General features: G+C 47.1%; 1 protein-coding gene across 1 annotated transcript in view; it reads right to left on the bottom strand.

Moving 5' to 3' along the window:
• The window catches only part of PAPPA (pappalysin 1), a 180,803-nt gene that overhangs the window by 13,124 nt on the left and 143,116 nt on the right, over nucleotides 1–24,563 (bottom strand). The window contains exons 15-21 of the mRNA XM_049832511.1: nucleotides 22,394–22,577; nucleotides 19,570–19,780; nucleotides 18,791–18,962; nucleotides 15,625–15,772; nucleotides 12,810–12,919; nucleotides 6,047–6,118; nucleotides 2,070–2,168 (exon numbers count right to left, since the gene is read on the bottom strand). Of these exons, the coding sequence (XP_049688468.1) occupies nucleotides 2,070–2,168; nucleotides 6,047–6,118; nucleotides 12,810–12,919; nucleotides 15,625–15,772; nucleotides 18,791–18,962; nucleotides 19,570–19,780; nucleotides 22,394–22,577 (996 nt within the window). The remainder of the gene's footprint in view (nucleotides 1–2,069; nucleotides 2,169–6,046; nucleotides 6,119–12,809; nucleotides 12,920–15,624; nucleotides 15,773–18,790; nucleotides 18,963–19,569; nucleotides 19,781–22,393; nucleotides 22,578–24,563) is intronic.

The raw sequence follows: 24,563 nt of genomic DNA, 5'->3' as shown, positions 1-24,563 counted from the left end.
GCCACCTCACTTCCATTCCTCTGGCACCTCTTGGGATTTTTCATCCCCTGCTCTCAAGCCTGGAGGCAGCAAGATAAAGTTTCCCAGGGAAGCTGTTGTAGGAGGAGAAGACCTACGCCATGCTGAGCTACCAGGCACTTCCAGCTCCGCTCTCCCAGCTGGTGGGCCTGTGAGGCCAACAAGCAAGCTGTGCTTGCCCTTGGGCTGCTCCTCCCAAGGAGGTAGAAAACCAGCCAGAGACAGGAATCTCTTCTTGGAGACAACACTGAAGATGAGCCACTGCCTGTCACCCCACTCGTCCCTGCAGTGGTCGTTTCAGCAGGGAGCCCCGTCCGGGCTCTCCAGGTCCTACCTCACCCTTGGGGAACAGAGAAGCTCACCTGCCCGTGCTTCCCTCCCAGCACGTGGCTTGCAGGGGCACTCGCAAAAGAAACACAGCAATACAGGGGAAAATTTGTCCAAAAAAGCACATTTAGGAAAACTACCTCTTCCCCAGTGGAGAAATGAACAACTTCCACTTGCCAAGACATGTCCACTTCCCTTCCCAGTGTTCCCAGATGGGCCAGAGACAGCCCACACTGCTGTACTGGTAAGAGAACTTTGGCTGAACCAAGGAAAAGAGGCCTCCAGCCAAAGCTGTCTTAGAAAGGACTGTTCCCTGCAGAGAGGTCTTCAGTCCCTCAGCTGTGGTAGAGAGGACCTTCTTCCTCAGATGAGAAATGGATGATGTCATATGCTGAGCCCAAGCTCCCTCAAGTTTTCTTATTTGTTCATATATATCAGTTAGTTAACATAGCTGGATTTTCCTTCTGATCTACACTCAAATCTTGAAGACAAGGTAAAAATTTCACATGGCAGGGGCTAAAATTTTCTTTCCTTTCTTTGGAAAACAAGTTCAAAATCTATCCTGGTTAGAAACATATGAAATGTTGTACTGCTTCAAATCACAAGCTCCATTGCTCCCAGTCACTGTGTCTAACAGTGGCCAGAAATGGGTGATAAAGAAGCATAAAAAAAGAGGGATGTGTGGAGGGATCCTTCTCCAGGCTCAAGCAGTCAATGCTTTAGATATTCCTGTGCCAGAAACTGCATCCAGATCACAGCATTTAATAGCCACTGATGGAGCTCACCTCCATGAATATGCCTATTCTCTTTTCAACTTCAAATATATTTTTATTCTTAATAATACTCTGTGGCAATGCATCCTGTCATTCAAATACACATTGTGCAAATAAGCACTTTCTTTCATCTGTTCACATCTTGCTTCCAGGTAATTACCATTTCCCCCCTTCATTGCTGTGTGATGAGAAACAGTGGATTTTATTTTCCTAAGCATCTTCCCTGCATTAAATGCTGTTTTTATAAATCTCTGCCACTAACCATGTCCATTGTTTCTTTCGCCAGATTTGCAGGTTCTGGTCTACGTGGTCTCTGTGCAGAAGATATTTCACATCTCTACTCAGCCCTCCTGCCCTGCTCCACACCATTCACTGTCCCACTCTGTCCTTTCGGAGATGGGATGGTCAGCAGCGAGCCATGCGCATGTGGGTACGCACGGATCAAAGTACAGAGCTACAATGACGCTTTTGTTTTGCTCTCTGTTCTTTTCCTAATGACTCCTAACCTTTAGTTTCCCTTTTGAGCATCGAGGGTGTATATCAGGACAGACAAATCTACCCTTCTCAGTGTTTCTGTGTGAAGGTCGCCTGAGCACTAGGTGCAGCTTTGCTGATGAACATGCCCCAGGGTTTTGGAGGAAGCCAGCCTTTGCCTGTAGAGAGGCTAGGGTTTATTTACAATGAATGAATGAACGCCTCTCACTACTTTATTTAAAGAACCTGTGTTGCACAGATATAAGGTGGGTTATGATGAGAAATGCACATGCATATCAAGAGGGAACTTCAAAATGAACCAACAAGAACTCAGTGCCTATGGTGAGCTGATGCCTGGACTGAAGGTCTTTCTGAGACTTCGGACCTCCCCTGATCTAGCAAAAATATTTTTTTTTCCAGGCGCAAAGCAGCACTCACCAAGAAATTCCCAGTGAAAAGAGGAAGGGGCATCCCTACCTTTTTGGTCTTGACTGTTGAGGCACAGCAGTCCCCACCATCATAGTTGCAGAAGGCTCGGTTGTTGATGGAGTCACAGTAGTTGTCCCCCATGAAAGGCTGAACAAGAAAAAAGCATAAAAAGGCTGAGAGTGTGGACATGGACAAAACCTGTAACAATATGTCAGAAGTGAAATATGAAGACTTGAAGGAGCCATATAGTTTGTAACATTACCAACTCCCCTGAAAAGCAAGAGATAATTATTCCTCTTTCCCTTCAAAGCAGACAGAAAAAAAAGGACACTAAATGGAAGGGAAATGAGCCCTTGTTGGCTTTTCACATCCCACATAAGATGATGCTTCAGGAATATTAATTTGACTAGGCCCAGAGACAGCATCAAGGCATCTAAAATTGTGGCACCTTTTGATAATTTTAAGCTAACCTTCCAAAACTATGTGGGATAAGAAGGTGGTTATGTATAGCAGCAAAACCGGCTTGCTTTTAATAGCTGTACTTTCCACCACAGTTCTCCCAACTATGCAACAAGTGTCAGCAATGAGGGCACAAAACATATCACAAAGAGAAATGGAAGTGGTCTGAGCTCAGCATAGGGACGATGTGCTCTTGTTCGCCGACCAGCAGTGACTGCGTGTGACCTTGGCCGTGACACATAATCTTCCTCCATTCTACAGCTCAGAGCCGGGATAATGGCAATTATTCAGAGGGACGTTGTGGAGAGCTATTAAGTAAAATTCATAAATCACCTTGAAAAAGAAAATGTGGTCACTAGTCTATGCAATGTGATCACTAGTCTATGTGCTGCACAGGACCTGAATAATAATCATGTTTCTGAAGAAAAGGCTTGAAGTCTGGTTCTTCATTACACGTTGGAGCCCTCTTGGTCACTAAGTACAGAAGTCTTTCTTGGAAGTCAAAACCGTGCCTGGTATGAGAATCCCAGGCAGCAATGAAAGCTCAGAAAAATGGATGCTCAGCAGAGAGCACAGTCTTATCTCTGTAACACTTATTACATGTACAGGCCCATGGGGCCATTCCCATTTTATCTGCTCTTTGGAAAATTCATTTACTCTGCTCTGAGAAAAACACAGCAGGGACTTTCCTACAAGAAGGCATCATTGCAGAGAGGGTGGGGAGGCTTGTGGAGGTTTCCTGGGAGGATTTTGCAGCAATTGCAGTACCAGAGCCTTGCTGATGATAGATACCTGAAGGACCAGCCATGAGAGCTCGCTGTGATCTCCTCAGACAGAGCCGTGGCCATGCTCTTTGGTATTGAAATGGACCCTGCGGAGTGGTGTAGACACAGGCTTTCACTGCTGATGTTTTGCAAATTTAAATATTTCTGTCAAGGTATAGGAAATCCAGGCAATGATGGCAATATTGGACCACAGCAGGACTACCAAGAGATGACTGATTCTTTGCATTGTCACTTGTTGAGCTACATGCAAATACTACAAATGCTGACAAGGAAATCAGAGTTACAGGCTGAGGCTCCTATCCCTGCAAAGTGCCTTAACTCCATTGACTTCCACAGAGATTGACTTATTTGTACAGGCAAAGTCTTTGACTTGCAAACGCCCTTCCAATTCAATTAATATGCTAAGAGTTAAAAGAGAATGATTTATAAGTAGATGGAGAGATATTTTTATGCCAGCCTGGTCATACTAAAAAATGTGAACTTTGCCAAACCTCCCAGGAAATTCTGTAGGCTTCCCATGTTTCACTTGTACTGCCTGGCTGTGCCCGCTTGTCAAGAAAGGTTTGACTTTAATTTTCCATGCCTATGCCTGTACCCTACACATATGAACACTGGAAAATTAGTAAAAGAAACTTGTGGAAGAATTTGCATTTCACTCACACTGGCACGGAGTAGGCAAGTCAGTCCTTTGGAGGAGAAGAATGGGACAAATAGCATCTATTCTGATTTGGTACCAAAATCCTCATTTGGGAGACCTTGGAGGCCTGGCTGTGGAGGGTGAGGTCTCTATAGGTCTTTATGCATATCTTAGTGCTCCTGTATTTTCGGAGGACTATGCAGGTAGTTCAGAGGGACTAGTTTTCTACTGAAACACCTAAGTTAGCTGCCGAGAAGTCTGGGGCTGACTCAGAAACCTCTATTCCTGCCACTAGGGAGCGACAAAAAATCACATTGCAGCAGCAGTCTGGGTTACCACTGTGAGCGCCAAGAGTAAAATAAGGCCCCGCTTCCAGCCGTCTATTCAGGGAACCCTCCCTAATGTTAAGGATATTAATACATTAGGGATTGTATCCGCTTAATGGCCCAGTATTATTGACCTACTGGCTTATTAGTCCCTGTTTCCATAGTCGTGAAAAAAGGTTTGGCGAAGATGGCTTTTCTTCTGAAATCTTAATGCCAGAGAACAAACTCTGGCCCATTCTTGGATCCTGGAAGCATCATGCTCTAAAAATGATGCTAGAGGCCATTATCAATTGTCTGGGCAAAGCCTTCCAAGATGATAGATTGCGATGCAGTGACACTGCTGAATGAATGATGAAAAGAAGAAAGTTCCTATTGATGCAGAGGGGTCTGGCAATTAACAATGATGGAAGGGAATAAAATGCTGAGAAAAAGCATGTCCGTAATAATGGCTTCTGGTAAATTATTACATCATTGCAAAGTTTGCCTCAGTAACAACTATCCTTAAACAGCAGGAGAATGGATACCCAATGGTGCATCGGCACCTGAATGGCATTTCTTAATGGTCGCTGGATGTTATTTTAGCTCTCTTTGGAGAATAGCGGCGCCTAGCCAGCCTGCATGAATGCAATGCGTGAGATGGCTTATGACATTCAAAGCACTGACAGCAGAATGCTTTTCATTTAGGGAACAACTAGACAGAAACTATTACATTGTTGGAGAGTTATTACTCTCTTGGGCCCAACATTCGTATGCGAAGGAAACCTGTCTTTCACTTCAAGACAAATCACGTCGCACAGCAATGTGGTCTAGAGTTTCGTGTCAGATTTAGGAATTCTGTGCCATGTTCTGCCACTCCGGGCAAATAACTTCAATGCGCTTATAAAATTAGGTTAGTGGTGCTGAGAGCACAGTCAGTGCTGCAGAAAGTCAGAAGATGTGGGGTCAAGACAGCTCTTCCCCTGCCCGTCTGTGTAACCGAAGCAGCCATCTATCCCTCTGCCTGTGAGCTACCCCATTTCTAAAATGGGCATGAAGCTTCCCAGCCTTACAGAGGTACCACAAGGACTGACTTCTTGACATGAGTGAGATACTCAAGGGCTGGCATGATGGAAACTACATGAGTACCATGACCCAGAGAGAGGTGCTCCAGCCCCATTTAACCACTGGAAGCATCTTAAGACTTCTCAGACTTTTCAAAAACTGTCGCCAGCAGAAACAACATCCTTCAAAATAATTGCTTTTTTTCAAATAACACGTAAGACTGTAAACATGTATCACAGCTGATATGTAACTGCATTTTTCTGTTTGTTTTTTTTTTCTGGTTCAGATGGAGGTGCACAGCAGAGGGATGTGTGATTTGTTCACTGTCCAGTGCTGCTGTCCACCCAGTGGTATCATTTCTGCCTCTGGCTTTCCTGAATTTTATCTGCATACACCAATGCCCAAAGCCTAGCGGGCCTTGGAAAGAATTGGCCCTCTAATAAGATGTCAAAATCAAGGAAAAACAACTGAAGTTTTTTGCAACTTCCCAGAAATTCCCAGATCCTGTGAAATTCTGACAGTCTACCAATGTTGTTGAGCTACTTGATCGTTTAACTCCTGTGAGAGTCACCCAATCATCGGCTTCAGGAGAACCATCAATTTCACCACTGAGTGTCAGAACCGATGCAGTCACTCACTGTTTGATAGGACAGTCAGGACAAAAGCCTGTTTGCCCCACTTGAAAAACAGCATTTACAGCCCATGTGACAGCAGTGACTGTTACCATAACATTTAGGAGAGCAAGCAGGGACCACCTGAGCTAATGCGAAAGCTCACCTCGCAGCCTTTGACACAATGAATCAGGGAAGGGTGAGGGTACCACTTGAGTCCCGCCGTGCAGACAACGCTCTGGAGGGAAGAAGAAAAAAAACCAACAGGTTAAGACAAAGAAATCAGTGTACAGAAAGTCAGCGTGCTGGCTCCTATGGCTCTCCTGTACTTAACCAGTGAAGTTCAGTTCCTAACACCTCTTGTGTTCTCAGGACCTGGCTGTCCTCCAGGTATTTACAAGAAGTGTTGGACTTGACACTTGCAATAACAGAACATTTGAGATTAAAATAATATTTAAGGTTCTCCTAAAACGTCACGTCCAATATTTCACTCATGGTGGGGGAACGTGGCAGAGGAAAGGCAAAGGCACAGGTCCACTGTCTTGCTCGTGGGTATTGGGGACACATTTTAGGATTTAATTGAGGGATTTCTTTGGTGCTGCAAAACATTGTTCTCTTTCACTACCCATCGTATCTGTGCTTCTTGAAGATGCTAAAGGTGGACTTTCAGATACATTTTTGCACCATCCTTTAGATCTTAAATGGAAGCACCTCCCACTACATGCCTTCAGAATAACCCCCAGAAAGGACATCATCTGCTACATTATATGAGCTTTAAAGTAATTCCTAGATTTATAATAAACTCTGGAGTTCCTAGTTTTGGACAAAAATGATGACCAGCCTACTCAGTGATGACACACCCAGGGCAACCATTGTTTGCCTGTAGACATGGAAACTTAGATTTTAAGAGTGGATGAACAGTTTGGCCAGTTAGTGGAGATGGCAGGTCAATACCATGGAGGTCTAGGACATAGGACTCCCATCATTCAACAGGACATCAGGTACAATGTTCATTTTGGGTTATCATCCCTGGATGGAACGCTACCACATCCAGATGGGCAAGATGAACACATAGGTGCTTACCCAAAGACAGGGGTCGGGGTTGGATGGAGGCCTGGGGAAGGAAGGGATTAAAATTTGGGAAGACCTGATGCACAAGCCATCCCTTCCCCTGTTTATTTGAGGTCTAATTTAATCCATCTGCTGGGGAACCTCAGCATGTTTTTACAGTTTCTGTCATTTGAGGCTTACCTGGCGTGTGCTAGAAAAAGGACTTTTATACTATCTGACTTGGGCTGTTTATCTTTCCGATGCTCTCGGATTTTCCACTATTAGTCAAGCCCGGCTTGCCCCACCTGCCTCGTAACAGGGCCCGTCTGTGTGAGTGGAGAAGCGGCTGGGCGAGGGGGGAGGACGTTGTTTATCCCCCGGGAGGGAGGCTGCAAGGTGCGGGGGCCCTGCGGTGTCAGACATTCCCCCAGCACGCTCTTGACAGACAGCTGGAGATTTCCAGGCTGTTGCCTGCCACAAATGGTGAGATGATTTTTTTTTCCCCCCCCTCTTCTGTTTATTGCACTTCAGAGGGAAAAGAAAGGAAACTTTTCTAGGTTTCAAAACAAACAAGGCCAGTCAACAGACCAGGAGGGGGGGAGAGTAAAGGAAGCAGTTCAAGAGTATTTGAACCCAAGAATCAAACCAAAGTAGAAAAACTCAGGCATTTGCCTCCTGTATCCAAGGCCAGCCAGACAATAAGTAAAGAAGTGCAGTTCCAAAGAGCATCTCCCATTCCCCTGGTAAGAAGCATCAATATTTACAAAACCTCTCGATACGTGTGAATGTGTGTGAGCATGTAGAGCTAACAAAAGGAGCTGAATAGCCCTGAAACAGGCTCTTAGGAAAGGAGGTTTCCAAGTGAGAGCAATCTCTTGCAGAAGATGCACTGACTACTTTCCCGACCCTCCCAATATTAAAAACCCAGCACTCTCCCTTAGAGGAACGGATGGAAGGTGAAGCCCCTGCTAGGACAGTGCTCTCCTTGGACATCTCACTCAAGGTCGTCTTCAATCCCATGGGCTGCACAGCCTGGGGCTGGACATCCTCCAGGGAAAGGGATTGCAGCCCCGGGCTGCTCTCCATAGCGTAGGAAAGCCAGTTGACCTTGTGCTAGATTAATCACTGGGTCAGTGGGACATTCACATTGCTTTTGAGTGGTACCTGCCAACAGCTTAGTCCCAGTTACTTTGCCCTCTCCTTGGATGCTACTTTGCTAGCGGAGACCATTAGAGCTACTGCAGCTGAATTCAATCCTGCTAACGTTCACGGAGCTGGAAACGGAGTATGCTCAGGGAAGGGCAGTCAGCCATGGTCCTGGCTCCTCTCAATGGTTTTCTAAACCTGAATTCCCACCACCCAGCCTGTTTGTACCCTGAGGCTGCTGCTGTGGTTGTGTGCGGTGCAATGGCATGGGAGAGGGGGTACAGGTAGAGAGAGAGACTGGGTTGGAAAATTGAGAAATGGGGAAGGATTCAGGTTGCTGGGCATCATTCTTGCCTCTTGTGGTGCAAAGCAGCACACAGGTGCCATAGGGTGCTGCATGGGGCAACTGAGATAAACAAATGTGTAAAGGGCAAGCAAGGAAGGGTATAGGCAGCACTACTGCAGGATCTGACCAGGATCCCACGGCATCACTGCGCACAGAAAGGAAGGTGGACTCACAAGGCCGACAAAGGATGCAGTCAGAGGTTGATGGAAGGACCACATCCGACACGTGCCAGGTGGTGCACAGGGGATAAAGCCCATCTGGCCACTGCCTCTGCAAGCCCCATCCCTTCCCCGTGCTGCCACGTGCTCCAAGCCGCTGCAGTGACATATGCCGCTCTTACGGCCCCAGCTCCCCTCGTGCATCGGCTTCTGCAGCACAGCTGCCCTCCTGCGTGGGCCACGCTGTGCAGCTGGGTGTATTGACTTTGGTCCTGTCCCCATCCCAGAAATGCCATCCAGCCACATCTGCGGTTTGGTGGCTGTGACTCCATCTGCTGCGAAGGGAGAGGAAGCTGGGATGCGCTCCCACAGTAGGTAACAAAGAGCCAAGAAAGCAAATCAAGCTGTCATTTTCTGCTTCTGAGGGAAGACCTAGTGCCTCCGGTCACGGCGCTTCCCTCCCATGGTGGGACTAACACAATGATGTCAACCATTTGCGGGCTGCAGAGGAGATCAGGTTTCCCCAAGAGAGGCCAGTGGAGAGCTCTCCCCCACCTTAGATGGGTCAAATGTCCCCCAGGGCTAAAGCCCAGGGACTGGCATCTACTGGTCTCAGCTAACTCTCTCCTCAGGCACCACATGAACATGACAATTAACTGTGGGCTTAGCGTGGCAGTGGTGAGGGGATCGGCCGCTGCTGCCACGAGAGGGGAGACACGGCACCTTGTGGCTGTTTCCTCGTGTAGCTATAGACGCGGTGGAAATTCCTGCCTTCCCAGGTGCTGAGCTGCCGTGCTGCAATAAGTCATTTCACCGCTCCATGACTCAGTTTCCCTGCCTGCAAAATGAGCCTAACACTCACAGAAAGGGGAGAGGGGAAGGAAGGAGGAAAACTTCAAAGCTTAAATGAATAGGGGAGTATTTAAGAATTCCTATTAATGACTTCTGGACATCCCAGGGCTTGCAGTACATATGGGAAAACACATCGCCAGCGTAGGGCAGCATCCCAGGCATGCGGAGGGGCTATGGCCACGCTCAGCCCTGCTGGTAAGCAGAGTTGGGGCATGCTGGCCCTTTCAAGGCTATCACAGGCATGCACACGCTTGCACAGCATTTGGCCTGTTCCTCCTCAGCACAAAGGCAGGGATGCAAATTCAGACAACCAAAGAAATTAGGTGTCTGCCCTGTTTCTCTGCAGTCAATGGGAAAGAGCTGTCAAGCTGTCTTTCTGAGATATTTCACTTTTTTCTCTCCACTGCCTGCATAGTCAGTCTTGGCAGCTCTATCTATGGGTGTCTTCAACAGCTCGCTGCCCCTTGCACATGTACGGTAAATGGGAAATTGCGGGAACAACAATGGTTGCTCCGAACATGGCCCACTGCAGAGCAACAGACACACAGAAGATTTCAGGTGATTTTTTTTTTTCCTGCTGAAAATACTGATTTGGAAGACATGGCCACCTTACACTGATTTCAACAAACTGTTTCAGACCCAACAAAGCAACTCAACCTAAACTGGTTCTAAAAAACATAGTAATATGTAGACATTTTTCAAAATGAAATATCTGTTGTTTTTGTTCCTTTGAGAGGACATTTAATGTCTAAGTTTTTTTCAGTTTCATTAAACAAAAAGTTTAAAAAAATCCTTGGAAATGAAATGCTACATTATGTTCAAACCAACATGGTTTTTTCTCCAGTTTTTTGGTTCACCAAAAATCACAACAACAAAAAAGTCACTTTGATTAGGAGAAAACATTTTTTTTCTTAATTCAACAGAACTTCCAGCGAACCGAAAAATCAAAAGTGATTTGCACAGCCCTGCTCTAAACAACCCCCAGAGGAGGGATGGTTCCCTCTTCCCACTTTGCTTCCATAACAGCTGTTGCTTGAGCAGCTACACACAAATATATTTGGGTTTTTTTTCTTGCTGGCTCTCCCTGTGTTTTATCTGTGCCTGTCCGCTCAAAGGTAAACTCCAGAGATTGGTCTTGCCTTTATGTGCTTCTCATACTGCACTCATTTGTACATCACTTGTGCCTGAAATTAAGTAACTAAAAACGTTTCCTTTGCGTCATTCAAGTACTTTGAGATCCACAAAGTGTGGATCTTGCTGTGTAAATGCAACCAGCTGCTCGCTTTACTCATATGGCACAACAGCAAGCTGTCACTGACCATAAACAGAGACACATATTATTGATGATATATAACGCATTGCCATGGGGACCTTCCCTTAAGGCATCCCAGCCCCGTCTCTCCAGGGTCTCCCTGGTCCCACCAGCAGCAGCATTTCCCCCAGCGGCACCCCACGAGGCACTGCTCCCTGTGGGTGACATCCCCTTATCTGGAGAGTTGAGTAAGATGGATGTTTTACAGCTACCAAAAAAATCCCCTCCAGCATGTCTCAGCATCATCCCACTCATCTCCTAAAGGCTCCCTTCAATCTCCCAACACAAGTTTTCAAGCCTGAACCTCACCCTCTAGTTACAAAGTGTTTGTGGGGTCCAACTTGTATCTGCTCACAGCCTAAAGCTCTTGCAAGATCCTCACCATCAGGGCAAAAAAGGTCTTATTTACCACTGTACTCTTGGAAACCATGATTTCTCCTCCATCCCTCACTCCCCTCATCTCCCCCTTTACTACTCTATGTTTTCCCTGCTGCCTAATGAGCCCTCCTGAGACCTGCAGGTATAAAACTCGTTACAGCTCCCTCTGCGTACCCGCATCAATAAACGAAGGAGCACGGCAGAGAACGGGAGGGAAGCTGTCACTTTATTTCACCATGAATTACAAAACCACTTTAAAGTCTAGCACTCAGGAAAGGGACAGTGAGAAATTGCCCCTAATACAGAGAGAGGGGTTTTCTTTATGTTTCGTGCCAGAAACTTGGCAAAGCCTAGGCTTAGGCAGTAATATAATCTTGGCGTCTGGAGTGAATGGGAAGCTGGGAAGGACACTATGAGCTTGTCGTATTCTCTGGACTTAGGTTCCCCACCCCTTCCCAGGATTTATTCTATTGCTCTGTGTGAAATAGGGAAGTATAAAGTGGCGGAGATTTTTGGAGCGCCTTGCTATCCACAGCCAAGGCCAGATTTCAAAAATCCCAAACCCTGGGTACATATTTAGGCATGTAGAGAAGCAAATAGACTGTCAAAGCTGCTCAGGACATGCTGGAGCTGTGTTGGCTGCTTGTTCTCCTCCTAAATGGAGTTCAAGTGTGTAAAACAGACTCCTGCAAAGCCAGGGCCAAGTATGTAAAAGCACCACCAGCAACCGGCACCCTGGTGACATGTGATGTGCCAGCGTCTTCCGACACGCACTTGAGCGTGTCCAGATAAACGTCTACACCTGCAGAAATACTGCGTAGGCACAAGCGCCTGGTTACACGCGCTTCTAGGCAGGAGGGCACGTTTCTGTAGATGGCGTGAGGGTTTTCAGAAAGAGGTAGATGGCTGTGTCTCCCGCTGGTATCCAAGTGTGTGCATGAAACCAAGCAGCTATTTGCTGGCACGGCACTATTGGCAGGCGTGTGCAGGGGCGAGCGTGTGTGCAAGGCGCTGTACGTGGGTGTGCACGTCCCCAGCAGGGCAGACCAATGCCGGCACGCGCTGGAGGGCGCACAGGACGGAGTGCCGTGAGCGGTTAATGCTGCCTGTGCGTTTGCAGCAGGCAGGAGGAAGAAGTGGTGACCTCTGGAAGGGGCTGTGCTGAGCAGGCATCTCTCGCATGCGGGCGAAGGGGTGGGGGGAGGACTCAGCCAGCTCTGCTGGTTCGGGAAATGAAATACCCTCTGTATCAGCTTCTTTTGTCATCCAAAACAGTGCAGAAAAATCCAGCCCTGCCACCCAAAGAATGCAAAACACTGAAAAGGAGGAAGAAAATAAAATCTGGCCAGTGCCCTTTCTCTCACTGTCCATCACATCTTCCTGTGTAATGAATCATGTTTAGAAATCAGCCCCACTGTACTGGTGCTGGGTGGATCTGAGCACACTGATTTTGACAAGCCTTTACCTTGAACTGACTTTTGCTGGGAAATCACAGAGAGAAAGCAACTTGGAGAAAGCCACCACGTTACCAGAACAACACGCAAAGACACAACAAAAATCGGGAATTCTTTTCTAAAGGGCAGAATTCCCCATGTATTCCCCTCATTGAATGAAGCATGCATAACGCTGTTCGCTCACTGCACATAAACACGCAATAAGGGATATACTGAAATCATCAGGCACTGACCTTCACTCTTTGAGGGTTCATCCAGTGCTGGATGTCTTGCACAGTCTCGTTCACGCGCAGGAGGATGGGCTCGTGACTGTGATCCAGACATGAGGTGGTACACTCCGTGCCTGCATGAAACACAGAGAGGATAAAGCTAAAGGATAAAGCAAGCAGCTTTTGACCCTTTCAGCATCCTTCCAGCTGAAGGACAGGATTAGGGCTCGTTTTTCCTAAATTGCAATTAGCAGTCAACCATAACTATCACATATCTTCTAGCCACACATGAAATGCTGAGTACAACCCTGCATCTCAGCAGGAGATCGTGGGGGTGGCAGATATTCCAGGGCCTTTTTGTATGAGCTGCATATCTAGGTATTTCTCTGGCTATTAACTCCAAGAAGGAGGTCAGGTTTTGTGCTTTCAGGTCATCAAGAAAATGTGAAGGTTTTTCCATTTCAACTGCTCTTTCAAGCAACGGGACTGATTAAGCAGAGGCTGTCAAACTCATCTCACCTATGACATGACAAAAACCTACCGTTTGATCTGTCAAATTTACAGACCTTCAATAATAATCTTTCGGAGGGTGACCAAGCCTAATGATATTGCAGACGAGCTATCACCTAAGTCCCACAGTCGATAAGAAGTACGCAGAGAGGTAATGATGGCTTTGTTCACACATAAACCTGCTTTTTCTCTGATTAACTGTCATGCCCAGTGGGAATCCTGTCCTTTCTTTATTAAAACATGCTGCGATACTCTGCAGCAATATCCCAGAGCCCTGTGGTGACACAACCGTAAGCCCTAGTGTGTTGGACCATTACCATTTCCCCCCTGGAAAATCACTCTTGAATGGCACAGCTGCTGCAAACATGTCATTAGGATTTCTGCACTCCAATCAGCGCTGGGGGAGGAATTAATCTCCGCACTGGTTTGGAGAGCTGAACCTTTGGCTCAACACACACCTCAGCCTGGAAGGGCAGATTAGGTGTCTGAGGAATTACCAAAGGTGTGTGGGATTCATAGTGACCATGACTGGATGCTATTATTTTCCCCACCTGCTTCTGCCTTCTCATGTACTCCCACATGGAGGAGTCAGCGGGAGCAGAGCAGACCTGGGCTGTTGAGCCAGCAAGACTGGGAGCACTTGAGGCTTGTTTTGCTTTCCCAGCGCACGTGGTAGTGGCTCCAGGGTCCTGCTGGATGAGGCCCCTTGACACCAGGCCCATTGCGAGTGAGTGGCAGGAGAGCACCTTCTTGGAAGGACATCGATCAGGCTTCCAAAAACACAAAGAGAAGAAAACCCCAACAACCTGATCCCGAAAGGTGGTGCTGGGCGAGAATAGCAAAGTGTGTGGTATGTCTCCATCTGCTGAGGATAAGAGCCAACGGCCGCTGTGCCCTCGCCGAGCTCTTCCTCCCTCTCCAGTGAGAACCACGCTCTCGTGGAGGATCTGGCCCATGAGTCCCTCACCTCCATGAGGGCTGCATGGTCCCATCCCAGGATCAGGCCCACCAGACCTGGCATCTGGGATCGGCACCTGCTGACAGCCACCCCGGCAGGGCTGGGAGAGGACCGTGGGCTGGCAGGCGCCCTCTGCGTGGGCAGCTGCAGGTCCTCCTGCTTCCAGCACCGAGATGCTGCCCTCCAAACCAGGCACTGGTGTTTCTCTCCTTGCAAAAACCTGGCCGGCCCTGAGAGGTAACCTCGTCTCAAGGGTAAAACGCCTCACCACATTAAGAGTCGCCACAGCCTGCTCGCCACTCGCTCTCCCGCGCTCTGCCACGCTATTTATGCTTACGGAAAGGAGCGGGTTGGAATTGTTTTGATATATGATCTGTAATTGGCATCATTACAGAGTGGTGATCTCATCCAGGTCGTGTTCTCCTCCCCAGGGAGGGAACACAAGGAGGCTCGTGGTCCCTTGCATGGCTGCGATATAATGAGGGAGCCGCAAAACGAGGAAATTTCTCCCAAGTTCAAAGGGACAGGCAGAGGGAGGAGGGGGCTGGCAGGGGCTGGGAGTGGGGCTGCAGGAAGGGGCCTTGCGAGTCTGTGCAGGCTGCAGCCAGCGCAGCTCCTGTTGCAGCCCTTACAGCAGGGAGACCTCAGAAACGGGGGCTGAAAATACAATATAGTGTGTACAATTCAGTGTGTCATCTATCCCTCCCTCTGCCTGGGTGACACAAAGCAAAGCTGAGCGCAGGCAGTCATCACCCCTTGCAGTGACCAGGCACCCCAGAAGGAAGGGGGAAAACATACCCTTACAACAGGTCCTAAACAACTGTCATACCAAAGGGCATGCTCAGCTGGTCTCATATTCTTTCTGGAGAGACCTGAATTATCCTGGTGCTGTGCTTCTTGGCCAGCTTCCTGCCTTTCAGCCTCTGGGGCATGTGTGTGTGCGTGTGGTTGAAGGAGGGGAACATTACAAAAGTGTAAGAGCAAATGCAGGTACAATCTCTCCCTGTATTTTGAGGACTGGATGTGTCTCTGGCATCATCTGGCGTGCTGGCTGCCCATTAAAACCAGCTGGCCAAGAAAGGACAAGATAAAACTGGAAGCACTGCAAGAAGCAGGCAATCAGAGCATGTTACATGATGCCTGGCTTCTCAAAGCTTCATGTTTCCTAAAAGCAGTTCCCTGAAAAGCCTCCCATAGCAGCCTCTCACTCAGGCAAACAGGTCCACAGGAGAAGGTGACTTCAAGGACTGCAGGCTCGTTCCTTCCTCCCTCTCATTCCCAATCTCTTCCTTGTCTCCTGTCCCACTGCTCCCCACTCCCGCCTGAGCTGCATCCCCCCGTGGCAGACAGCCAGGGTTGATGCTTACAAACCTATGCCGTAGCCGCCGGCGCACTGCAGCTTCAGGTGGCTGTTGAGCTGTGTGGGCAGCGCACACTGGCCCTGCATTTCCCTGCAGAGATGAAAGGAGCCGCTCCAGGTGCCATCCTTCCGGCAGTGAATCACGTTGCTTCCACGGCCCTGGGAATGAGAGAAGGAGACAACGAGAATAGTCACAAAACCAACAGTGAGGACAGGCTGAGAAGTGAGAAGCCGGCAGAGATGAGCTGGGACCGAAGTTCTGCTGGAGCTGGAAGAGCCCCCAGTTTGGACTGCCAGCCCTGGGGAGCAAGAGGAGTTTTCTTCCAAAGAATAAAAAAAAGGAAACCTGCACTGCATACAAACACACGTATGCCTCTTCTGGGCAATGCAATGTCTTTACAAGGCCCCTGCAAGGTCTACACCTTAAAACAGACCCACTCCAGTTGCAATAAAGGTGCATTCACCCCATTTGCCTTCTTTCTTGTTGTTTAGAGGTTTGTGTTGAACGTGGACAACCTTTTCCCTCTTCCCATTTTCTAACTAGTTGCACCATCTTTGTCTCGAAAAAGAAAGAATCCCCAATGACCATCTAAAGGAGGAAGGAAAGCGGGACACGAACAGGGACGCTTAGCAGGGCAGAACGTGCTCTTTAGAGCTTGGCTGCCTTGAGTGACAGCAAGTGAAGAGGCTGAGACAGACACGCACAGAGGCAGGTGGAAAGGAGAAAAAAATCCTCTGGTGTGGAATGGGCAAGGAATAGAATATGACATTTCTCTTATAGAAAAGATTCTCTGTATGATACTGAAGAATGAATACCAAAGTCCGAGGGGAAATATCATGCCCTTTAGAAACAACAAAGGAGTGCATAGGCAATCTTTTGTCAGATCTATCCTCGTGGCATTGGGGATTTCTGCGCAAGCTGTTCCACAGGATCTGTGAGCCTAACTGCCATGGGGTAATGTGGGATATTCAACAGGAGGATATCTGGTGTGGCTGGGCTCCAAACCTCCCACGAGGGCCTTGCTGGGTGGGAGAACTATGCAGGATCTCTGCTTCTCCTCACCCATTTTACATGCCAGGCATGTTGCCTGCAATATACCCACACTGCTCTTGGAGATTGCACTGGATATCTTTGGGGATCCTTTAGTGTGCTGCCTATACTGGGATCCCAGCGGGGCTGCTGAACTTTTCCTAGGAGCTCTTCCCCACGACCCATATCCATTGCTGCACAGGGATCTGCACAAGCCCCTGGTACCGGCGTGGAAGATTGCGCAGCCTCCAGTATTACTCTTGTCCTTAATATCCTAATGCCTTTTTTTCTCAGCTTTGTTGATGAACATAATGTTTAGTAAGATGCAGAGTGGTCTTATCGGCAGGCTACTGCGTGGGACCTGCTTCCCCTTCTCTAGACATCTGGCCATTGCCAGAAGTAATAAGAAAATCATATGAAAGGATAATGGACCAGATGGACTCAGGGTGTGATCCAGCTTGGTGACTCTCACCTAAGGGCCAGTTTGGCAGAGACTGATTAATTTAGATCTGACTGTTCATATGATTTGTGCACAATATTCAGAAATGGAAGACCCTTGCTCTGGGTGCCAGGGGAGGTACCTGCTTAAATGACCATTACAATCCTGGTGATTAAGAGATGCCATATGTACAGCTGAGTAATGATCTTTCAGCGTGGTGACAAATTCAGGAAGAGATCGCTAAGTGATAATTGAGCACAATTTGCTGTTTTAGCAAGTGTGGTGCACTTCTATTGCAATTTGTATGCCAGGGTTCAAGCATGATTTTTAAAGGTGAGCCATGAAACCTGATTTATGTTCCTGGAGCTGGCTGTGCTTGAGGATACTATTGTGTAGTTTCTGCAACATACTCAGAGATCCCAGGATATCCATTGCTATAGTAACATACTGCCCATCGTTCCCTGACCTGCAAAATCTCTTGTGAAAATCCCTGCTGGGTTTCTTGCTTGGATGCAATGTGCATTATCACCTTATATAGCTGAGAGAGACTTAGTGGGGTTTAATCCTTAAATAATTAACACCTCTCAAGTGGTTCTGGCTTGTGCCAGGAGTCCTCCCTCTTTTTCTGTAGTCTATTTTCTGGAATATCTGGAAATACCTTTCTCTGCAAATCCCTTTCTCAAGATGTTATCTGCTCCTTTGCTTAAGGTGCTTTCGCAGCTGAACAGTCACTACACTCTTCCTTGCAGTGAACAGAGACATAGCTCTATCTCTCGCTTTCCAGAGCTCACTTCATTATTGCTGTAACCCTGACTCCACTGCTTGCTCCTCTTCACGTCCAGCTCATTTAAAAGCAAACACCAACCTGTTATACCAGTTGTCATTACTCTGGTGGCCACACTTTCCCTGCACTGGCAGCAATGGTACTCACACTGACCGGTCTGAGCAAGTGGTAGATGCACAAAGCCACAGACCCTGTATCCCAGAGCTCCCACCCAAACTGCACCCATGCATGCAACTTCTCATTTTACAAGGCTTATAACCTGACGTAAGTCTTATAAAAGAAAACCTTTTCCAGGTGCCCTGATGCAAAACTCCAGGGCTCTGCCTGCTGTCCCCATGAAGAGGGCAGGCCAACCTGGCAGGAACTGGGGGCAGCAATTGGCTTTTAACATTTGAAGCAGGTATCAGAGGTGTCTTTCAGATCACTGGCTCCAGGGCAGTGTTGATCCCTTTTTAATATGTCCTCAGAATCTGGAATGATATTAAAAGGCCTTTGACAGAGCACTCCCTGCTCTCTGCAGTGCTTGTAGTAGCAGCAGCTTCTACATCCCCACTTGCTCTTCCCAAGCATATTAAGCAGCAGCAGCACTTCTAGGAGAAGTTACTTATCTCACAAAATATAATTACCTCTGGAGAGGAAAACTAAGCATTTCAAACAAGACACTAAGGGACAGACCTTCTCGTACCAGTAGCAAGTCAAAGGCAACATGCTGATTTATGCCAATGAGGATCTGACCCCTGATGCCAAATGACACCTTCACAGTCAGAAAAACATGAAAGTTTAGAGACAGTTCACCTGAATAGTTGTAAACTCTATAAAGTTAAATCATCATATGGCACACAGACATATAATAATGGGTTCTTAGGGAACATACGATAAACCCACGCTTGTATGGGTGAGCTAATTTGGATAAGAGAGACTCACCGACTGATTGTCATCATCTTCGCACTTGATCCGGCACTCGCTGTTGAACTGGAAGCCGTTGGAGCACTGGTAGAGCCCGTGAAACTTGGAAGGTGGAGGGTCGCAGGTAACGGGTACACAAGCGCCTGGCAGCCACGTGCCGTCTTGCGTGCACTGGATCTTAAAGGCTCGCCTTGTTGTGCAGAAAAAACAAGACCATTTAGTGAGTGGCTGAGTCAGCGAAGAGCCTCTAAAGCCTCTAAGCTCTGCTAGCAGGTTGCAGGGGATGGGTGTGCTTGAGCTTTTAACACTTGGGGAACAAGTCGTGAATCTGCGTCATGAGGTCTCTGAGCAAAAATAACGTTTATTTGCAAAGCCAACATTGAGCTGCCCAGCCTAAACTCCTCTTTTGGCCTTGGACACGTCTCCCAAAAACTCTGCTTCCCAGGCTTGTGGGCTGTGGTTGGTTTGAAGTGGGTTTGTGCAGAGTCAGAAGCATACGATAGCACTAACCCTTTCCTGCTGAGTTTCAAAGGGGACTCCCCAGGCTGCATATCAAAGGGGTATTTCTAAGGTAAGATCTGAATTTTGAGCACTGGTTAGGATTTTCAAAGAAGCCTAAGTGAGCTAGGTGCCTAAATCCCCTTGAAACTGCACAACTATCTGCATGAAGGACTTGCTCAGTGATATTCCCTACAGCGCATACAGTCTGTTATAAGCAGCCCATCCCTTTCCCAAAAGCAGTTTAACTCCTGGCTTTCTGAATCATGCTGACTGCAGGGCATTACTCTTTCACGTACTTTCTCGCTTTTCTGGAGGATCCAGGGACATGGTAACCTGGTTTGCACTTGTACTTGCAAAACGAGCCCACTTTGTGCTTATCTTCTCGGCAACGAGTAGTCTGGAGATCTGCATTAGGGACGATGGAGGGTGCTCGACACATCAGCTCACACAGGGCCTCTGGAAAGGACCACAGCCCATCCTCCATGCAGGTCAAGTTGCTGTTGTTTCCTGAGAAGAACAGTGAGCAAAGTTAACAATGTTCAGCAGGACTATTTTTTTCAAAATGTTGTTACACCCGTAATATATCAAAAGCCACCTCAGTTGGTTTGACAAATTCAACTGTGTATGCCCTATGCATTTTCTCTTCCCAGATGATGGCATTAAATCATTAAGGACTGTTTTCACATGACAGCCAGACAGTGCTTATTTCAGGAAATGCTATAGCATAGGGGAAACCACACTGGCTTTGTAATCTTTTGTATTTCTTTTCCTTGTTTTGTTCTTCTCTGAAAGGAAGCTTGCTTCATACCTCAACCCCCTCCTCTCCAAAGTCATGGCATTAACAGAGGGTTTGGTGCCATTACATTCTTCATTCTGCTTCTGTGTTATATCTCTTCCCTGAATCTGTCCTTTTTATTTCAATTTTGAGCCTTTTGGAGCAGCATCTGTTAGTATTAGAGTCACTACTCCAGCACAATGAGGAGCCATTCTCAGCTGGGGACTCTCAGTCCTTGGGGACTACTGTGATAAATACGATTCATAATACTCATTAGAGACTCATTTTCCTTAGGAAGCTTTCTTGGCCAGCACCTCAAAGGTAAAAGGTACAATAGATCTATTTGTCTCTGCTATGACCTACTTGACTTCAGAAGGTTAAGCTAAAAGTAGCCTAGTCTCAGTGTATTTTACATTCTTTGTTATTTTATACTGTATGTTGAAAAGGAATAAGCTTTTCCTAAGAAACAAAGCACAGCTATGAGCCACTAACCCTTCAAAAATCCCTAATACTCTATTGAAATCCCCAAGCATTGCTGCAGGAACTCTTCTCAACCCACAAGGCATATTTTCAACAGTAAGCCAACTTCAGACTTATCCAAAATAATACTGACAAACTGCTAACCCCAGAGCAATGCCATCTCTCTGAGAGGGAAGGAAGAGAGCCGGGGCATGAGGCTGGAATTCAAAGAAGAAGAAAACAAAAGGCTCTGGAGGGCTCAGGAAGGTATGTGGAGGAGCCCTCCTGCCCTACCCATGAAGATAAGAGAAGCTGCATTAAATCAGCCCCGGCTTTCTCTCTCCCCTCCCCAACTGCAGATGATTGCAGAGGTATTTTGTGCAGAAGAGAGCTCTTTTCTAGAGCACCAGTGTGCTCCTCTGCTCTGACTCATGCAGCAGCTCTGCAGACCAGCCACGGTGATATCATACTTGCCACTGCAAAGTGATAAGCTGTGACATTACCAACAGTGGCTGTCATGACGTCAGTGGTCAGTGATTGAATTAGGCATGAGTCATTCGAATGCCATTCTCCAGAAGCTTGGTGGAAACATCTATTAGTCATCACTGATAGCTGAACACCAAATGGTGCCTTTACCTCACAGCTCACAGAGTTTCTGGACAAAAGTGATGCTACACACGACAGCTGCGCCCCCTGACCTGGGGGTTGGTCATCATCCCTCCAGCTACCCCCGCCAGAGTCTCCAGCTGAAGCTCTTGTTGGTCACGTTGAATATCATTATTTTCACTGCCCCCTCAAAAAAAATTCCAGGCATTTTCAGTGAAAAAACACCTCTTGTTGAAGATGACCCTCTGAGTGTATGAAAAGAAAAAGGCAATTCTGATAAATATCTCCCCTTTGAGCCGTGTTAACTTTCACTGTGTGTTAGCTGCTTGTGGTTACCCTCCTAAGCTGGAGTTAAAAGAATTAAGCAATTTGGTGATATATGAAGGAATCAACGTATCCTTTCACTGAAATGAAGAATACTTCCCATGCCTTTTCTGGGGTTTGCAATGAATTCTAGCAGAAAAGGTGATACCACATGTACAAAAAAAGAGTATACAGCATTTGTACCTGAGTTGACAACAGCAGTGAAGATTACTCCACTGCAAGATGACAAGTTAATTGGGCTCTAATGTTCCTTCAAATTAACAATGATATCTTTTCTTGTTTCCTGAGGACCAGATCAAAAAGGGTTATGTGCCAGTGAGCAGGAGAGTTGATGGTGCTGAGAAGATGATGGGGATGGTAGCAGAAAAGCAGCACAGAAGATGGGGGGAAAAAAGGACAGAAGGCAGCAGAGTGTGTTATTTTTAAGAAAAAAAAATAAAATCGTAGAGAGTCCTAAACAAGAAGAGAAGAGAAAGGTCAGAGGTAGAGCAAGATGAGTGTGGAAAGACGTGATGGGTGGATTAGGAAAAACAGTGATGGGGAACTGTGCCAACGGGACATGGGACTTTTCAGTCTTCTCCTGCCTTTCCTAATACATGAGGGGGCATAGAAGGGAGAGAGACACAGAAAACAGAGAAGGCATGGGAAAGAAGATGAGAGAATTCAGTTTGATTTATCCCCATGACTTTTCCATGTTTTGGTTGTATGGAAGCAATATTCAGTCATTACTGCCTGGCCAGCCGTGATCAAGGAAAGGTCAAAGGAAGGTAATAGAGAGATGCAAAGGAACTTAACTTCTAATATAAATAAACCTTCCCATAGAGTCTCATAATTCTTCATACTTAAAATATCACGAATAATTCTAAAACAACAGCAACAGTAACATATATTACTAGGAACAGTCTGTGTTAGCTGTGCAGCTATCCTCAGGTCACTGCGCAGACACCCTCCGATACCTTTCAGAAGAGCAGGAGGTCGGCAAGTGAAGGAGCATTTCTTGCCAAAGGTGGTGCCCTCGCTGCAGTTGAAGGTGGCTGGGTAGACGTGGTACTGGTCTGGGACACCGCAGTCCACGGGCTCGCAGGTCACCTGCTTGTTCCACTTCCCATCTGTGCAAGTCATGGTGATGCTGGACTCCATCTGGAAAAAGACACATGCCTACAGCCACCCCAGCCAGCAAGGGAGAGATCAAAACCATTTCAAGCCTAATAACAGCCATTATTTTGGCTCAGAAGTTAAGCAAAACTGGGCCTGATCACTACCATCATCATTTGGACAGCAGCTACTAAACCCACCAAGGTCCCACAAGAAACAGTGTCAGAGAACCAGGAGGTATTTCTGTCACCTCTGTGGTGAGACACCAAAGTGCACCAAAGAGCACTACAAAGAATCTGAACTCTGCATCACCTCCCAAGACAAGCCGGGAAGCCTGCTGCTCTGCCCTGAGATCAGAAAGGACCACGCAAATCTGAGCTGTTTGGAGCTGACAGCTATCCCCGGTCCTTGTCACCTTTGCAGTGACACTGCCACTCCAAGGGGATCCCCATGTACTTCTGAGTAGTCGAACTCACTCTTGGCTTTGAAGGAAAAGTCAACCTGACATGAACCCATTTGGGACTCCCATCCGAGGCTCTCCCAAGTGGTGTCAGTCACCCTTGGACCAGGGTACCAAGGGAAGTGGCCTGGGCCATGTCAACATTGTGTTCAGATACTGACAGCTGCTGTTACGGCTTCTACTGTGAGAGTGCCCCGAGGCTCCACTTGAACTCAGGGCCTTGCTGCCCTGGCACCGGGGACATGCATGCCTGAGAGACAGACTTTTTCCCAGAGGAGTTTGCAATGGACAGACCCAAGAGCATCCTGCCCATACGTTCACCTGGTACTTGAGAGGTTGAACACAGAGTCAGTTCCTATGCCCTGACTTCCCTAATGTCATTCTACAGTCATAGCTGCACAGAAGCTACACCTCTATGGATTTGAGGAATAATCCAAACAATGCAGCAGATTGAAATCCTGAAATGCTAGGGAGAGAGAAGAAAAAAGGGGGTGAGGTAAAGGAGCCACTCGTCCAAAGCTAAGCTGAAGAATTTACTGGGTGACCAAAGGACAAACAGATGCTGGCAAAGAGAACAGAATAAACAACATATCCACTTTTTAATTACAAAGAAAAAATTCTTAAAAACTAGAAGTGAAGAATCTGAAAGTAGGAGTCTTCCCTCCATACCAGAATAGAGGGACAGAAGAGAAAGAAATGTGAGAAACCCAAACATGAGAAGGGGAAGATACCGGTGAGGAATCTGACCAAGCCGTACAGCAGCACTCCTCTGCCTCCAGGGAATATTTTATTCAGGGCTGGTATACTCACAGGAGATTTGCACTGCCGACCATTGATCTGGGTTTATAAAAGGAAGGGGAATTTTTCTAGCACACATCAAAGGACCTGGATTCCCTTTTTGCAAAAACACCCTAATGGTTTCAACAGAAGTTCAGACCTGTCTCCCTTTGATATATGGTTGCATTCAGAATGGAAAAAGCAGTCCCAGAGCTGAGAAACTGGACACTTCCCAAGTGGGCACAAAACCCCTTTTCTAGACCGTGGAGTTTATTTAAACAGGGAGCACTGCTGATGGAAAAAAATGCCTTTGCTACAAATTTAGAGTAGCACATTCTGGGATTCTCGGAGCGCTCAGGTGAAGTGACAGTCTGTGTTCTCATTCCCAGTCATTTTACTCCCCATGGCTGTGATTTCTGCCTTTGTTGCTTATCAGAATATCTGCACCATTAAAAAAGTGTATATATATTCTGTAGACAGTTGATGACTTGAAGATGCCTGTGCTTCCAGGAATTTGCGGTGTGATGGCCACAGGAGAAGGGATGATATAGCCTATTTCCATGTCTTCATAACACATACACACAGCAGCAGCACCACCACATTTGCACTCCAGGCTGGGTTGCTCCAGCACTCAGCAAAGCCTCCGTTTCCCTTAACAGATGCTATCATCAAATAATACTCCAGCACCATGGCTGCTGGACACCTTGACAGCAGGAGGTTAAAACATAAACCCAAGCTATTGATGTCAGGGGCTATCCAAACATTATGGAAAAGACATGAGTCTTGCACTGTAT

Source organism: Accipiter gentilis, chromosome 29 (genome assembly GCF_929443795.1).
Source record: "Accipiter gentilis chromosome 29, bAccGen1.1, whole genome shotgun sequence".
Lineage (NCBI taxonomy): Eukaryota > Metazoa > Chordata > Aves > Accipitriformes > Accipitridae > Astur > Astur gentilis.
The sequence above is the reverse complement of the archived record's forward strand: the minus strand, read 5'-3'. Positions and strand labels throughout refer to the sequence as shown.